The following is a 19,040-nucleotide window of genomic DNA, read 5'->3' as shown; positions in this document are numbered from 1 at the left end:
TCACTGTCTCCTCAGCAATTTATCCATTTTTCTCCCTACTTGTGCTGGGAGTGTTGGCCTGCTGTGACTTATTATCTCTTTCCTGGAAGAAGGTCCTCCCTTCCTCCTGGGATTTCTGTGCCTTCAATTTAAGGAATACCCAACTATTATTGCTTTTATTTTTTGAGAAGCTGCTTGAATGTTGGATACTACTGGGTCATTCTCTTCCTAATTTCAATTTTATCATCAAAAGATTACAGTAGCACTTCAGCTGCTCAAAAGTCATCCAGCCATTTCACTTGTTAAGAACAGTGAACAAGATAATCTTCTGAAAGGCCAATATCAGTGACACAAAAGTGAATCATTTTTTATGCACAGAAATTCTTAAGAATACACACACACACACACAGACACACAAACACAGCTTGTGCTGTGGTAGAAAGAGCACAGAATTTGAAGAAGCAAGATCTGGCCTAAATATTTTTGTCATTTACTAGCTAAGTGACCCTAGGCAAATAATTTTTCTATTTTTAAAACTTAGTTTTCAATTCATAACGTTGTTGCAAAGATGAAACAGTATATTTTAAAAACCCTTATAAACAATAAGCACATTGTAAGATGCCTTACATAATATTATCTAGTTTTGAAATCTACATCTAAAAGCTGTAAATTAAATAAACATGGGGATGGGGTGTAATAGATACACTGGCAATAAAAACTGACAACCAACAGTAAGTATGACATAAAGGGAGAAGTAAACACTACTTTTAAAGTAGCAATAAGAGCTCAGGGCGAGCAATTTAATTAACAGGCTTAAACAGCCCTTACTTATTTCAACAGACCCTGAAACTATTACTTTATCTCAACACAGTATAGTGACTGATATTTGTGACAAGAAGCTTGTACCTGAAGGAAAATCATATCCTATATATTATTATTAAAGGAATATCTAACAAAATTTTGAAAGACTACAATCAAAAATGACTAAAATAAAAATTCTAGTTGGGTGATCTGCAAGTGGATAAGTTTCTACTTAGAAACCAAAGCTTTTATGTCATATGACCTTAGAATGATTACACTGATGAATAAAATGAAGAATCTGCATCATTAACTCACTCCTACTAATAGAACACTTTGTAAAAAGTATGATTTTTCAGAACTCTTAGAAGAAGACAAGTAAGAGACTATGGCTAAAAAATGATCACAGGAGAGGGTGAAATCAACATTTTAGGAATGACAAGATGGTTACATGAAGAAAAGGTCAGAGACATAAACGATAAGGTCCTACTGTATAGCAAAGGGAACTATATTGAGTCTTGTAAGAGAAATAAAAGGGAAGAAAAGAAAAAGTCAGAAAGGGTATATGGCACAGGTTCTTGAAAGCAAGAATCATCTGAAAAATGGAAGAGCACGGTTGTGAAATAGTTAATACACTAAGCTTTAGTGACATTTACAAAAATTATTACAGGGAAATAGTATAATTGAAATAAACTGGGCCAAACAATGGTTGTGAAAGTATATTTATGGATGAGTTAAAAAGATTACTAAAGAGTTGATTATGGAAACAGACTCAAAATGTCAGGGTTACCAAGAAAAAACAAGATTTCAAAAAGTACTATATATAGGAAGTCAAGAACTGAAATGAAAAAACAGGTACATGGTCCAATGTAAAAGAAGAAAGTCAGTACCTTGTTGTTGAAAACGGAGACACGATGAGAATCTTTTCCACAGACCTCCGTTATAATACGACTGTTCAGTTATTATTTCCCTAAAACTTTAAAGTCAGCATAGAAAAGGCAAAAGTGGTCTAACTTCTGTGTACAGTAAGATCTCATTAGCTGTTAACTGTTATTATTTGCTAACAAAGCCTAAGGTATATTAACCAGGTTCTAAAACAGTAATCTGAAAAGACCTCTGTAAAAACAATTAAAAAAATAATTTAGTTATCTTATGAATAAACCAATATACCTTAGCAAGTGATTTTACAATAGGATTCTCCATTATCCCCTTGAGGAAAATTAGGTCTATTTCTTCTGCTCCTGTAGATGAGGGCAGCTCCGTAAGGTTATCCAACACTTGCTGCATTGCTGCTGAGATAAAAGCAATAGTAAAAAAAAAAAAAAAAGCAAACCTTAAATTCCAAGCTATTACGAAATACAACTATAAAATAATTCAAGTAAAAAGACATTATCAATTAACACTCTTTTGAAAAGTCACATTTAAAGAACTGAATGGTTGAATAGTAGAAATTTCAAATGCACTTTCCATGAATTAGCAGGAGGATAGGTTTTTACATGCAATTTGGGGTTTACCAGACTATATAAGGCATACTTAGAACCTTATACTTGTTTTTTATTTTTCAAATTTAAAAACATTACTCAAGAAGAAATATAAAATTGTAACAGAGCAATAAAAAAAAGATTAATCAAGAAACTTCCAGCAAGCCCAGAACCAGATGACTTCACCAGTGAATTCAAGAACTAAAACCATTACTTCACAAAGTCTTCCAAAAAAAAGTAGAAGAGGAAGGAATGCTTCCCAACCATTCTGTGAGATCCTGATACTAAATCCAGACGAAGACATCACAAGAAGACTACAGCCAATATCTTTTACAAGTACAGAGGCAAAAATCTTTAATAAAACACTAGCAAACTGAATCCAGCAACAAATGAAAAGGATTGTACACAACGACCAAGTACAATTTATCCCAGGAGTGCAAGGGTGGTTTATCAACATATGATAATCAATCAGTGTAATACACTGTATTAATAAAACAAAACCACATGGTATCTCAATAGGCACAGAGAAAGCATTTGACAAAATCGAATACCTTTCATGATAAAAAACATTCAACTAGGAATAGAAGGAAATTTCCATTTCCTCAAGGGCATCTATGAAAAACCCATAGCTAACATCATACTTAATGGTGAAAGACTGGATGCCTTCCCATAGATCAGGAACAAGGCAAGGATTTCTACTCTTGCCATTTCTCCTCAACACTGTACTGGAGGGTCTAGCCATGGCAGTTAGGCAACAAAAAGAAATAAAAGGCATCCAGATGAAAAATGAATAAGTAAAACTATCTCTTTTTGCAGATGACATGACCTCCTATATAGAAAATCCTAAGGAATATATACAAAAGATTTATTAGAACTAAATAAATGAGTTCAGTAGGGTTGCAAGATAGAAGATCAAAATACAAAAATGAACTGTATTTCTATACACTAGCAATGAACAATCTGAAAATGAAATTAAGAAAACCATTCCTTTTACAATAGCATTAAAACAATAAAAATCATTAGAAATAAATGTAACAAAAGAACTGTAAGATTTTTACAGTGAAACTATAAAACATCATTGAAAGAATTAAAGAAGACTTAAATAAATAAAAAGATACCCATATTCATGGATTCTATAGAAGACTTACTGTTGTTAAGATGGCAATATTTCTCAAATTGACCTACAGGTTTAATGCAATCCCTATTAAAATCTCAGCTCCCCTCGCCCTTTCTGGTAGAAACTGTTATATAAGCTGATACAAAAATTCATGTGGGAAATGCAATGAACCCAGTATAGCCAAACAATCTTCAAAAAGAACAAAGCTGGAAGACTCACACTTACTTCAAAACTGACTAAAAAGCAACAGTAATCAAGACTGTGTGGTACTAGCATAAAGACATATAACTGAGAGTCCATAAATAAATCCACTTTACGGTCATTAGATTTTCAACAGGAGTGGCAAGACAATTCAAAGGAAGAAAGAACAGTCTTTTCAAAAATGAATTTGGGACAACTGGATATGCATATGAAGAAGGTACAGCCAGACCCCTACTTCATTCAGTATCATAGCCTTAATTTTATTCAGATTAGTTTTATTAATTTTATTTTCCCTTGATGCTTCTTTAGAATAAGTCTACTAATAGTACAGTTTGTTTTTAATATTTTTATTTTTTATTAAAATAAAACACTGTCAAAAGTCAGATTGTATTACTAAGTGGCTTATAATGAAATACAGCAGTTCTCTGTTCCATGCCCTCAGCCTCCTTCCCAACTTATCCTATTCTACAGAAGCAACTACTTTGAATTTGTTGTTTCTTTTAATCACAGCTGTATTTCTGGGTAATGTGCTAATATTGCTACTTTTTAATTTACCCATTTTATATATTATTTATTTTTGTTAGAATAGTACTAGTGTGATGCTTTTACTTCCCCCTATCTCCACACTGGCAATTTTTATTTATTTTTATTTGTTTTGGCTACCCCATGCAGCATATGGGATCTTAGCTCCCTGACCAGGGATTGAACCTGCACCCCCTGCACTGGAAGTGCACAGTCTTAACCAATGGACAGCCAGGGAAGCCCCCAGACTGGCAATTTTTAAAATAAACAGTTAGTGCTTTTCATATAGGACTCCTACAAGTTTTTTCCCAAATGTTCCAACAAACTTCTCCCATTTCTATCAGTTTTTCCAAATGCTCAAATATCAGAACTATTCCCTGACTTCTAACCCTGAACTCTCTCCCAAGTATTTTTCTCTCGCACTTTAATTCGAACAGGTTCATCTTTAGGTCTCCTTCTCAGTATGTATAAATGAGTGACAATTTTGGAAGTAAAGAGGTAAACAGGAGAAAAATGTGCATTTACAACAAGCAGAAGGAAAACTGATATTGAGGTAAGATGAAGAAAGAAGACACTAGAAAATAAAGAATATAAGCAAAGTTTACTTCATAATTTTGCTTGAAGTCCAAAGTGTACTCTGGGCAGGGAACAACAGAATCAACAATCTGTAGAAGTATTCTTACCCTGTGGCTATAAACGTAGTTAACTCTACTTTTCATAAGTACTTTTTTCTTTCCTTTGACATTCTATGTATGTCTTTATTTTTATTTCGGAAAATTCCAAACATACACAAACGGAGACAATAACACACCCAACAATTATCAGCTCTAACAATTAGCAACTCACGGCCAATTTTGTTTCATACCCCCATATACTTTCTAACCTACAGAGCTTTGAGGCAAATCCCAGAGGTCGTATTTCAGTGTTTATGTCTACAAGATCAGGACTCTTTTTAAACAATGTAACAACACTGTTAGCACACCTAACAAAGTAACAGTAATTCCTTAGTATCATTAAATATATAGCTGGTGTTCAAATTTCCAGTTGTACTGAAGATTTTTTTTTAAATGTATCTTCTATATTGGTTCTTGTGGCGTTTGAATTTTTATATCTCTGCTTAATTAAGTGGGAAGAAAAGTGGCAGAGACTGTGAAATATACCCTTGGTTATTTTGAAGACCTCTGTAAGTTGTTACTGATTCTTTAGTATATGAAATTTAATTATAAACTAGTAAGTCTGTCAATATTCCATGTCCTGAAAAGGGAATCCAGATTATTAAGTTGCCAAACATTCCCAAACTAATTGGTATACTTAATGGAGTTTTAATAAAAACAGTAGACCCCCTATATAACCATGTTTTCAGGCCAAGTCTGGCTTGGTCTTCCCTCCACTAAGGAAATGGCCTGGCTGGGGAGCTCCAGGGAACTTGGGCTGAGGAGGCAGGGCAGTGGGGTAAACTGATACAGCTCTACACAGGCTAGGGAGGCCAGTCTGGAGTGAATGTTGTGCTGGTAAAGGTCACGGGAATCTGGTATTTTTACTGCCATTTATTTTTGTGAAGAAGTAAATCATGAGCTTTGCAATGAAATCTTGAAGGGGACCTCATGTCCCCGAGGGGCACATGCCCCCAAAATCTTCAAACAGGAGACTGATATTCTACTGTCCAGACTTTGGGATATCAAGTACAAACCTTGACTCCTTGTGGAGGATGGTCCAAGACTGCAACAGCTGGAAACCCAAGGAAGTCAGAATTGCTACAACTATCTGCATAGGATGAAACTTATGGACACCATCTACGCCTCTGAAAACCCACTTCGAGCTGAAGGCTGGCATCCCTATTCCTTAATGGGCAAGATTTTCGGCTCCTATCTGCTAGATCTTCCGAAACACTAGTAATCCTTTCAAGGGTGTCTGCAAGCCCTTCACCGATACCCTGCTGGATGGCTGAGACAGCCTGCCATGGGACATGGGTCTGTGTCCAGAGAGAGTACCTGTGCTAACAGGGGGCCCTGACTGAGCTGGCCCTGTGGTCAAAGTTCAAAGTGGGAGCTCTCAGCAACACCTCCGTCAGCAGCCAAAGACCTAACCCAGTCTCCTGACGTCTCCCAACAGCCATCAGGTGACACACCTCCTCTACAGTCAGAAGAGTAAACATGCCAATCACTTCCTCAAACCAAAGAGCTTTAAGGACAACTACAGTGGATCCTCGAACAGCATGGATATGAACTACTCAGGTCCACGTATGTGTGGACTATTGTCAGTAAACATGTACTACAGTACTAATCATCTGCTGTTGGCTGAATTTACCAACATGGAACTGGGGAGACAGCATAAGGGGATTTTCCACTGTGTGGAGGGTGGGTGCTGCTGTTCAAGGTTCAACTGTATAACACACTGGGGAGTACTCTGCGATGGAACTGAAGGACCTCATGGGAGACAGAGACAGACAGACTGCAGTGTGCTTGCCAGGCAGCCCACAGGTCATCTGGTTCTGCAGGCCCAGAGTGGGCTAGCTGAAGCCCCTTTGAGTCCAGAGCTCTTAGAGCTCATACCTAGAGGATCATTCCCTAGCCCTTTCTTACGGGCAGTTTCAGAACATGTGCTAAGACTTGATTTTCCCCTGGTGGCACTCTTCTGGAGTTGATTTCAGATGTTATTCTTAATGTTTACTGTCAAAAAGTCCTCACTTAGTTCACTTGCCCCGTTCCAGGCTATTTAATTCCAAAGGTGAGAGTTGGGGTGAAGGGACTTGCTATTTTCCATATCTTCCCCTTTTGAATGGAAACTATTTGGATTTAGGGAGTCGCAGAGTTGACAGGTGGGAAAAGCAGACAGGAACTGGTGAGGAGGTTAGGTGAGGGGGTGGGTGAGTGTGGAACAACCCACCCTGGTGCTCCGGTTACACCAGGATGTCAAACATCAGCATAACTTCCCAGACATGCAAGGATCTGCCCTAACACCTTTACTCCATACTCTGTCATGAATAAAATTAATAACGTTCGAACACCTGGCATAATCCCAATCTCCCTCGTTTATTGGGATGTTATCGGACAGGGTGAAGAAATAATTGCCCCTCACAGGCCAACTCACTGGCTTATAAATTAGTTATCTAATAACATTAACTATCAAAAAAAATACAACAGTTCTTTTTAACTAAATTATCCTAAAAGCATTTGAAAAAAGTAAATATGAGAAAATTACAACAAAGAGCAGTGAGAGAGAATTAACGTCATAAAATATTAAAACATAAACTAAATCTGGGACTTGCCTGGGCGCAGTGTTTAAGAATCCGCCTGCCAATGCAGGGGACACGGGTTCGAGCCTGGGTCCAGGAAGATCCCACATGCCATGGAGCAACAAAGCCCATGTACCACAACTACTGAGCCTGCACTCTAGAGCCTGCGAGCCACAACTACTGAGCCCACAAACCACAACTACTGAAGCCCGTGTGCCTAGAGCCCATGCTCTGCAACAAGAGAAGCCACCACAACAATAAGCCCGCGTACTGCAGTGAAAAGTACCCCCACTCACTGCAACTAGAGAAAGCCCGTGCGCAGCAGCGAAAACCCAATGTAGCCAAAAAAATAAATTAATTAATTAAAAAAACATTAACTAAATCTATAATAACCACTCAGACACAGATTACCACAAGGCAACTCTTGTATGTGAAAGCTTAATATATGAAACAGGAAGCTCTCTGTAGTGGGAACCTTGCAAAGTTGAGCTGAAGCCAGAGAAGCAGGGAAGTGTCCCAATTTACTCAAGAGATTCCAGGAAGAAAGGAAAGTCCCAAAACTCAGAAGGTAAGTTTCCTACAAGTTTCACTCCTCCTCCTTAATTACAGGAGGATGGACTCTTTAATCAGAAGCCAGATTCAATGACATACAAATGGGGTTCCTATTTAAACTGAAGAAAATTTAATATATTTAATCTAGGCCCTTCAATTACAAATATGATCACTACACATCAAGGATCACTACACATGAATACTAAAAGCGTGAATGCAACTCACCAAATTCAACAAATAAATATTAACTGCCAAAGAAACAGACTTACTATCTACCAGGGGAATAAAACAAAAGAAAAGAAAGAGCAAAAGAAAGAAAAAGATTAAATCATAGGGTGGGTTGGGGGTGGGAATATCAGGGATCAAACTAAAGAATTTTCCCACTAGAAAAGGGCAAAGTAGGAGAAACATGCTATGGATAATGAAAGAACAAAATTTACAAGGTAATGGGAAATTCAAAAATAGAAAGAATTAAAACAGAAAGCAGAAATTAATCCAAGAAGAAAAAAGAAAAAAACCCATAGATTTGATCAATCCCTGCTGGCTGTTTCAAAGGTCCAATAAAAAGAGACTGATACTTGGCTAGTCTGATTAAGAAAAGAGAAGACACAAATAACCTTAGGAATGCAATGAGAAAATAACTGCAGGCATGAAGAAGATTCAAAAGAAAACACAGTGAACAACGTTATTGTAAAATCCAGTCGAGCAGAGATTTTCTAGGAAAATGTCAATTACTGAAATTTAGGAAGAAGAGGTAGAAATTAAAACAGATCATAATAGAAGAAATTAAAAAGGCTTTCAAAAATCTACTATTTTAAAAAGACATTAGGCCTCATGTATGACAAACCCACAGCAAACATTATTCTCAATAGTGAAAAACTGAAAGCATTTCCTCTAAGATCAGGAACAAGACAAGGATGCCCACTCTCACCACTATCATACAACACAGTTTTGGAAGTCTTAGCCATTGCAATCAGAAGAAAAAGAAATCAAAGGAATCCAAATTGGAAAAGAAGAAGTAAAACTATCACTGTTTGCACATGACATGATACTATACATAGAAAATCCTAAAGATGCCACCAGAAAACTACTAGAGCTAATCAATGAACTTAGTGAAGTCACAGAATACAAAATTAATACACAGAAATCTCTTGCATTCCTATATACTAACAATGAAAGATCAGAAAGAGAAGTTAAGGAAACAATCCCATTTACCACTGCAACAAAAAGAATAAAATACCTAGGAATAAACCTAACTAAGGAGGAAAAAGACCTGCATGCAGAAACCTATAAGATTCTAATGGAAGAAATCAAAGATGACACAAATGGAGAAATATACCATATTCTTGGATTAAAAGAATCAATATTGTGAAAATGACTATACTCCCCAAAGCAATCTACAGATTCAATGCAATCCTTATCAAATTAGTAATGGCATTTTTTATAGAAGTAGAACAAAAAAATCTTAAAATTTGTATGGAGACACAAAAGACCCTGAAGAGCCAAAGCAATCTTGAGGGAAAAAAATGGAGCTAGAGGAATCAGACTCGCTGACTTCAGACTATACTACAAAACTACAGTAATCAAGACAATATGATACTGGCACAAAAACAGAAATATAGATCAACGGAACAGATCAATGGAAAGCCCAGAGATAAACCCACGCACCTATGGTCAACTAATCTATGACAAAGGAGGCAAGGATATACAATGGAGAAAAGACAGTCTCTTCAATAAGTGGTGCTGGGAAAACTGGACAGCTACATGTAAAAGAATGAAATTAGAACACTTCCTAACACCATACACAAAAATAAACTCAAAATGGATTAAAGACCTAAATGTGAGACCAGACACTATAAAACTCTTAGCAGAAAACATAGCCAGAACACTCTATGACATGAATCACAGCAAGATCTTTTTTGACCCACCTCCTAGAGTAACGAAAAAAAAAAGGGACCTAATTAAACTTAAAAGCTTTTGCACAGCAAAGGAAACCATAAACACGATGAAAAGACAACCCTCAGAATGGGAGAAAATATTTGCAAACGAAGCAACTGACAAAGGATTAATCTCCAAAATATACAAACAGCTCATGCAGCTCAATATATTAAAAAAACCCCAAAAACACCCAATCAAAAAATGGGTGGGGACTTCCCTGGTGGCACAGTGGTTCAGATTCTGCCTGCCAATGCAGGGGACATAGGTTCGATCCCTGGTCCAGGAAAAACCCACATGCCACAGAGCAACTAAGCCGGTGCGCCACAACTACTGAGCCTGCACTCTAGAGCCTGCAAGCAACAACTACTGAGCCTGCAAGCCACAACTACTGAAGCCTGTGGGCCTAGAGCCCATGCTCTGCAACAAGAGAGGCCACCACAATGAGAAGCCCGGGCGCTGCAATGAACAGTAGCCCCACTCACTGCAACTAGAGAAAGCCTGTGCACAGTAATGAAGACCCAATGCAGGCAAAAATAAATATAAATTAAAAAAGAAAGAAAAAAAAAAAGAAATCCCAACAGGATTTTGGGGTAATGTTTTTCTAAAGTTTACTTGAAAGAGAAAATACGTAAAACCAACCAATACGTCTGGAAAAAAGCATAACTGTAGAGGAGGTGCCTGTGCTATTAAGTATAAAAACACTATAAATTAAACTGGTGCAGTACTGGCACAGCAACAGAGAAATCTTGAATAACTAAATAAGAGTTAATATATGCGAAAGGTGACATTTCAAATCAGTGGGAGGTAGGGTTCAGTTAAATATGGTAGATTGACTACTTGAGTTTACAGTCTTTCCCTTTAGAATCTCTATTAAAACAGCAGCAAAGTATTAATAAAGGTTAAAAAAAGAAAACCCACAAGCATAAAGAGAATGGCGAAAGAGGAAGAAAAACAGACCAAAAAATAGCAAAAATATTTGTAAGTATGTAAGTGGTAGGAATAGAAACTAACTTGGAGCAAAGAAGCAGTAGATTCTACCTCCTAAATAATTCTGGAATCAAATAACATGAGTCCTAGTCATCATCATTTCTTGCCCAGACTATACAAGAGCCTCCTACATATATACAGATTTCTTATGAGTGATATGTATCTTACCTACAAGGAATTAATTAAAATGTAAATTTTATGGCCAGTGAGCCTTTAAAATGCACTACTAGGTTAAACAATCTGCACTACCCTTTGTAGCTTTAGCCACACCAATCCTTCCCCTGTCCTGATGCAAAGTCCTCCCCCCAACTTACCACCACATTGGTGTACCTAATTCATACGCATCCTTCAGGAGCAGAATTTCTATGTCCTTAGCAGCACCAATTAGGATAAATTCTCCTAATATACACTTTTGTAGTAGTCTATGCTTTATAACTCTGATCAACCTGTAATTAAATATTTTGTTATTTATTTAATGTATGATTTTCTTTCTAAACTCTTAGGTCTGATGAGTGCAGAAATCTTATCTGTCTTGTTCAAACTTATATTCCCAGCAACTAGCCCACAGTCTGGTACATCACAAGTCCTCAATAATAGAGTTTCAGTCACAAAAATGTAACATATTTCTGTTACTAAAATGAAGAATAGTTTTCAAATTATATATTGTTATTTATAAATAAAATGTCTGTATAATACTTGGAATCAGTGAAATGTGGTATGGTTTACAAAGCAGTAATCTTAAAGCTATTAACTTTCCACAAATTGTATAACAAGCAACAAAGATAGAAGTGGTATCTTTCAATGTTTAGTCTACTAAAATGGCAAGCTTTTACAGAATTTCTTACATATAAATACATTTCTAACTTTCTACAATATAGATCAGTAAGAAGACAAATTTAATAAAATGAATGGTATTTACTCACATATATTCTGTTCCAAAAGCTTTCTAGAGTTGTTTTACAAAAGCATTTCTCCCCAGTTTTAGAACTATAAGTACTTAAATGAACTGTTTTTAATATAGGACTAGAGTCTATTTCAGTATTAAAAATCCTTTTGTAATCACATGTGTGGTATATTCACTCCCATTTAATTCAACGAACTAAAATCCCCAATGAAAATATGACAGGTAAATTAAGTTTTCATAAGACGTTAAAAATTATTTCTGCTCTTATACTTTGTAGATAGAATAACAGTTATTTTGACAGAACCATACTGCATAATTTGCAGATTCAGAAAATGAAAAACAAAACCTTATTCTGTGTGCATTTGGAAATATTTAAGCAAAAACTTAAAGGAATTATCTAAGTCATTTGGACTACTTCTAATGTATTTTCAATACAGCAGGAAAAAATTTTTTAAATACATTTCCAGGAAATGGTACAGAAAACTGGATTGAAATTGAAATTTGGATTGACTTGCCAGCAAGACAGCAGAGTAGAAGGCTCACCCCTTCTTACAAAAACACCAAAATCACAACTAACTGCTGAACAACCATTGACAAAAACAAAAACAAAAAAAACCTCTGGAACCTACCAAAAAAGATACCCTACATCCAAAGACAAAGCAACAACAAGATGGCAGGCCACCCACCGGGTGGGCAACACGTGAACTGGAAAATAATTATACCAGGGAAGTTCTCCCACAGGAGTGAAAGTCTTGAGCCCCATGTCAGTCTTCACAGCCTGGGGTACTGGCAACAAGAGAGAAGAAGCCTCATCCACTAGATGAAGGCAGACAGCAGAAGCAAGAAGAACTACAATCCGGCAGGCTGCAGAACGGAAACTGCAAGCACAAGAAGTTAGACAAAATTAGACAGCAGGGGAATATGTCCCAGATGATGGAATAAGCTAAAACCCCAGAAGAACAATTAAGTGAAGTAGAGATAGACAATCCACCAAAAAAAAGAATTCAGAGTAATGACAGTGAAGACGATCCAAGATCTTGGGAAAAGAATGAAGGCACAGATTGAGAAGATACGAGAAATGTTTAACAAGACCTAGAAGAACTAAAAAACAAACAGAGATGAACAATACAATAACTGAAATGAAAAATACACTAGAAGGAATCAATAGCAGAGTGACTGAGGCAGAAGAACAGATAAGTGAGCTGGAAGACAGAATGATGGAAATCACTGCCATGGAACAAAATAAAGAAAAAACAATGAAAAGAAAGGAAGACAGTATAGGAGACCTTTGGGAAAACAATGAATGCACCAACATTCACATTATAGGGGTCCCAGAATGAGAAGAGAGAGAGAAAGGACCTAAGAAAATATTTGAAGAAATAATAGCTGAAAACTTCCATAACATGGGAAATAAAAGTCATCCAAGTCCAAGAAATGCAGGGTCCCAGGCAATAGACCCAACAACGAACATGCCAACACACATAGTAATCACACTGACAAAAAGTAAAAGCAGAGAGAAAATATTAAAAGCAATAAGGGAAAGCCAACAAGTAACATACAAGGGAACTCCCATAAGGTTATCAGTTGATTTCTCAGCAGAAACTCTGCAGACCAAAAGAACAAGGCACAATATATTAAAGTGATGCAAGGGAAGAAGCTATAATGAAGAATACTCTACACAGCAAGGCTCTCATTCAGTTTTGATGGAGAAATCAAAAGCTTTACAGACAAGTAAAAGCTAAGAGAATTCAGCACCACCAAACCAGCTTTACAACAAATGCTAAAGGAACTTAGCTAATCAGAAAAGAAAAGGCCACTACTAGAAACAATAAAATTAAATGGAAAAGCTCACCAGTAAAGGCAATATCAAGTAAAGGTAGGAAAACATTTGAACACAAATATGCCATCAAAACCAGTAATTGTGAGAAGAGGAGAGCACAAATGCAGACTACTGGAAATGCACTTGAAATTAAAAGATGAGCAACTTAAAAGAATCTTTTTTATATATAGACTGCTATATCAATACATCATGGTAACTGCAAACCAAAAATCTACAATGGATACACACACAAAAAAAAGGAATCCAAACACAACACTAAAGTTAGTCATCAAATCACAAGAGAACAAAAGAGACCTACAAAAACAAATCCAAAACAATTAAGAAAATGGAAACAGGAACATACACATCGATAAATACCTTAAATGTAAATGAATTAAATGCTCCAACCAAAAGACACAGACTGATGGAATGGATACAAAAACAAGACCCATATACAGGCTGTCTACAAGAGACCCACTTCGGATCTAGGGACACATACAGACTGAAAGTGAGGGGTTGGAAAAAGGTAATCCATACAAATGGAAATCAAAAGAAAGCTGGAGTAGCAATACTCATATCAGACAAAATAGACTTTAAAATAAAGACTGTTACAAGAGACAAAGAAGGATGCTACATAATTAGCAACGGATCAATCCAAGAAGAAGATATAACAATTGTAAATATATATGCACCCAACATAGGAGCACCTCAATATATAAGGCAAATGCTAACAGCCATAAAGGGAGAAATCGACAGTAACACTGGGGGACTTTAACACCCCACTTTCATCAATGGACAGATCATCCAGACAGAAGATCAATAAGGAAACACAGGCCTGAAATGACACATTAGACCAGATGGACTTAACTGATATTTAACAGCATTCCATCCAAAATCAGCAGTATACACCTTCTTCTCAAGTGCACATGGAACATTCTCCTGGATTGATCATATGCTGGGCCACAAAGCAAGCCTCAGTAAATTTAAGAAAACTGAAATCAGATCAAGCATCTTTTCCCAACAAAATACTGTAAGATTAGAAATCAACTACAAGAAAAAAACTGTAAAAAACACAAACACGTGGAGGCTAAACAATATGCTACTAAACAACTAATAGATCACTGAAGAAATCAAAGAGAAATCAAAGAGAAAAATAAAAAAATACCTGGAGACAAATGAAAACAAAAGCACAACGATCCAAAAACCTATAGGATGCGGCAAAACCAGTTCTGAGAGGGAACTTAACAGCAATACAACCTTACCTCAGGAAACAAGAAAAATCACACATAAACAACCTAATCTTATACCTAAAGCAACTAGAGAAAAAAGAACAAACAAAACCAAAGGTAGTAGAAGGAAAGAAATCATAAAGATCAGAGCAGAAATAAGTGAAATAGAGACAAAAACAATAGAAAAGATCAGTGAAACTGAAAGCTGGTTCTTTGAAAAGATAAACAAAATTGATAAACTTTTAACCAGACTCATCAAAAAAAAAAGGGAGAAGCCTCAAATCGATAAAATTAGAAATGAAAAAAAAGAAGTTACAACAGACACCACAGAAATACAAAGGATCATAAGAGACTACTACAAGCAACTATATGCCAATAAAATGGACAACCTGGAAGACATGGACAAATTCTTAGAAGGGTGTAATCTCCCAATACTGAACCAGGAATAAATAGAAAATATGAACAGACCAATCACAAGTACTGAAATTGAAACTGTGATTAAAAAACTCCCAACAAACAAAAGTTCAGGACCAGATGGCTTCATAGGCAAATTCTACCAAATATTTAGAGAAGAAGAATTACCACCTATCCTTCCAAAACTATTCCAAAATATTGCAGAGGAAGGAATACTCCTAAACTCATTCTATGAGGCCACCATCACCCTAATACCAAAACCAGACAAAGATACCACAAAAAAAAGAAAATTACAGGCCAGTATCACTGATGAACATAGATGCAAAAATCCTCAACAAACTACTAGCAAATAGAATCCAACAATAGATTAAAAGGATCATACACCATGATCAAGTGCGATTTATACTAGGGATGCAAGGATTTTTCAGTATCCACAAATCAATCAGTGTGATACACCACATTAACAAATTAAAGAATAAAAACCATCTGATCATCTCAATAGATGTAGAAAAAGCTTTTGATAAAATTCAACACCCATTTATGATAAAAACTCTCTAGAAAGTGGGCATAGAGGGAACTTACCTAAACATAATAAAAGGCCATATATAACAAACCTATAGCTAACATCATACTCAATGGTGAAAAGCTGAAAGCATTTCCTCTAAGGTCAGGAACAAGACAAGGATGTCCACTCTCACCACTTTTATTCAACATTGCTTTGGAAGTCCTAGCCAGAGCAATCAGAGAAGGAAAATAAAAGGAATCCAAATTGGAAAAGAAGAAGTAAAACCATCACTGTCTGCAGATGACATGATATTATACGTAGAAAATCCTAAAGACGGTACCAGAAAACTACTAGAGCTCATCAATGAATTCAGTAAAGTGGCAGGATACAAAATTAATACACAGAAATCTCTTACATTTCTATGCACTAACATCAAAAGATCAGAAAGAGAAATTAAAGAAACACTCCCATTTACCATCGCATCAAAAACAATAAAATACCTAGGAATAAACTGACCTAAGGAGGCAGAAGACCTATACTCCGAAAACTATAAGACACTGATGTAATCAAAGATGACACAAACAGATGGAAAGAGATACTATGTTCTTAGATTGGAAGAATCAATATCGTCCAAATAACTGTATTACCCAAGGCAATCTACAGATTCAATGCAACATCTATCAAATTACCAATGGCATTTTTCACAGAACTAGAACAAAAAATTTTTTAATTTGTATGGAGACACAAAAGTCCCCGCACAGCCAAAGCAATCTTGAGTAAGAAAAACGGAGTTGGAGGAATTAGGCTCCGTAATGTCAGACTATACCACAAAGCTACAGTAATCAAGACAGTATGGTACTGGCACAAAAACAGAAATATAAATCAATGGAACTGGATAGAAAGCCCAGAAATAAACCCATGCACCTATGGTCAATTAACGTACAACAAAGGAGGCAAGACTATACAACAGAGGACAGTCTCTTCAATAAATGGTGCTGGGAAAACTGGACAGCTACATGTAAAAAAATGAAATTAGAACATTCTTTAACACCATACACAAAAATAAACTCAAAATGGATTAGACCTAAATGTAAGACTGGATACTATAACCCTCTTAGAGAAAAACACAGGCAAAACACTCTTCGATGTAAATCACAGCAATATCTTTTGTGAGCTGTCTCTTAAAGTAATGGAAATAAAAATAAACAAATGGGACCTAATTAAGCTCAAAAGCTTTGACACAGCAAAGGAAACTATAAACAAGACAAATAGACCACCCTCAGAATGGGAGAAAATATTTGTCAACAATGCTACCAACAAGAGATAAGTCTTCAAAATTTACAAACAGCTCATGCAGCTCTATATCAAAAAAACAAACAACCCAATCAAAAGATGGGCAGAAGACCTAAATAGATATTTCTCCAAAGATGACATACAGATGGCCAACAGGCACATGAAAAGATGCTCAACATCACTAATTATCAGAGAAAAGCAAATCAAAACTACAATGAGGTTATCACCTCACACCAGTCACACCGGCCATCATCAAAAAGTCTACAAACAATAAATGCTGGAGAGGGTGTGGAGAAAAGGGAATCCTCTTGCACTGTCGGTGGGAATGCAAATTGGTACAGCTGCTATGGAGAACAGTATGAAGATTCCTTAAAAAACTAAAAATAGAACTACCATATGATCCAGCAATCCCACTCCTGGGCATATATGCAGAGGAAAACCGTTTTGAAAGGATACATGCACCCCAATGTTTATTGCAGCACTGTTTACAATAGCCAAGACATGGAAGCAATCTAACTGTCCACTGACAGATGAATGGATAAAGAAGATGTGGTACACATATACTATGGAATATTACTCAGCCACTAAAAAGAATGAAATAATGCCATTTGCAGCAACGTGGGTAGACCTGGAGATTATTTTACTAAGTGAAGTAAGTCAGACAGAGAAAGACAAATATCATATGATATCACTTATATGCGAAATCTTAAAAAAAATGATACAAGTGAATTTATTTACAAAACAAACAGACTCATAGACTTAGAGAACAAATTTATGGTTACCAGGGCAGAAGGGTGAGATTGGGAGTTTAGGATTGACATGTACACACTATTGTATTTAAAATAACCAACAAGGACCTACTGAATAGCACAGGGAACTCTGCTCAATATTCTGTAATAACCTAAATGGGAAAAGAATTTGACATAGATATATGTATATGTATAACTGAATCACTTTGCTGTATGCCTGAAACTAACACAACACTGTTAATCAACTATGCTTCAATATAAAATAAAAAATAAAAAAAAATTTGGATCAAGTTAGGTTTTTTTATAATTTTTTTCTTTTTTTTTTTGCGGTACACGGGCCTTTCACTGTTGTGGCCTCTCCCATTGCGGAGCACAGGCTCCAGATGCGCAGGCTCAGCGGCCATGGTTCACGGGCCTAGCCACTCCGCGGCATGTGGGATCTTCCCGGACCGGGGCACGAACCCATGTCCCCTGCATCGGCAGGCGGACTCTCAACCACTGCGCCACCAGGAAAGCCCTATGATTAAATTTTGACACATGACTCACGCGACTGATTTGACAGCAAGAGTTCATCTAAATCGTTAGGTCAATAAAAACACTTGTTTTCTATAAAATGACAATATGCAGTCAACACCTTAGTTCTCAAAATAGTATCTCGAAATTCTAGTTTAGTTATATTGAATCAAAGAAGAAAGTTAAACTTTAAATGTGCTCAGCTAACTTACTCAACATTAGCCGAGTGCTTATAAGCCAGACATGATGGTTGATGTGGAAGAAAATAGAGACACACTATCTTTCCTCCAAAAACTACATCTAGCAGAGTAGACCAAAATGTGTAAACAAATGAATAAAGCATGATGATAAGAACACTATGAAGGAATCAGAGAATTAAGTGACATAGCATAGTGGTTAAAAGCATGGACACTACCACTTAACTAGTCCTGAATGCCTGAGTATATGACTTAACCTCTCCAATTCAGTTTCCTTCATCTGTTAAATGGGGAACGGCAATAGTTACCTATTCTTACAGGGTTGTTGCATCTAAAGAATACATGGCAACTCCTGCAACAATACCTTCTAGTGCATTATTAACACTGAGTGAATACTGGAAAGGAGTAAAAGGTTAACTGTTTCTTTGATGGGAGTGGTGGGACGATAAAATGGGAGACACCCAGTGGAAGGCAACCCAGTGCAAAGAACCGAACAGTTCACCCTACTGAAAATCTTGAATTTATGATCAATGTTTAAAACCTTGAAACAAAACATGGAGCTATATTTCCCAAAGCATTCCTAGAGAAAATCTAAGCCTGGAGCCAA

The 19,040-nt window shown here is 36.4% G+C and overlaps 1 protein-coding gene and 1 pseudogene across 5 annotated transcripts in view; one reads left to right on the top strand and one right to left on the bottom strand.

Annotated features, from left to right (window-relative positions):
• PALS2 (protein associated with LIN7 2, MAGUK p55 family member) overlaps positions 1 to 19,040 on the bottom strand; it is a 106,706-nt gene that overhangs the window by 51,179 nt on the left and 36,487 nt on the right. For 3 of the 5 annotated variants that reach the window (XM_067746524.1, XM_067746528.1, XM_067746526.1), the window contains exon 2: positions 1,948 to 2,066. The exons of 1 other annotated variant lie outside the window; for it this stretch is intronic. In XM_067746524.1, coding sequence (XP_067602625.1) covers positions 1,948 to 2,064 — 117 coding nt within the window. In that variant the 5' untranslated portion in view covers positions 2,065 to 2,066. Of the gene's footprint in view, positions 1 to 1,947; positions 2,070 to 19,040 lie in introns of all 5 variants that reach the window. One more of the 5 variants, XM_067746527.1, reaches the window with a different exon arrangement.
• Positions 5,595 to 6,742, top strand: LOC137228706 (protein C1orf43 homolog pseudogene; annotated as a pseudogene).

The sequence above is a fragment of the Pseudorca crassidens genome, chromosome 8 (genome assembly GCF_039906515.1).
Source record: "Pseudorca crassidens isolate mPseCra1 chromosome 8, mPseCra1.hap1, whole genome shotgun sequence".
Classification (NCBI taxonomy): domain Eukaryota; kingdom Metazoa; phylum Chordata; class Mammalia; order Artiodactyla; family Delphinidae; genus Pseudorca; species Pseudorca crassidens.
This window is presented reverse-complemented; position numbering and strand designations above follow the sequence as displayed.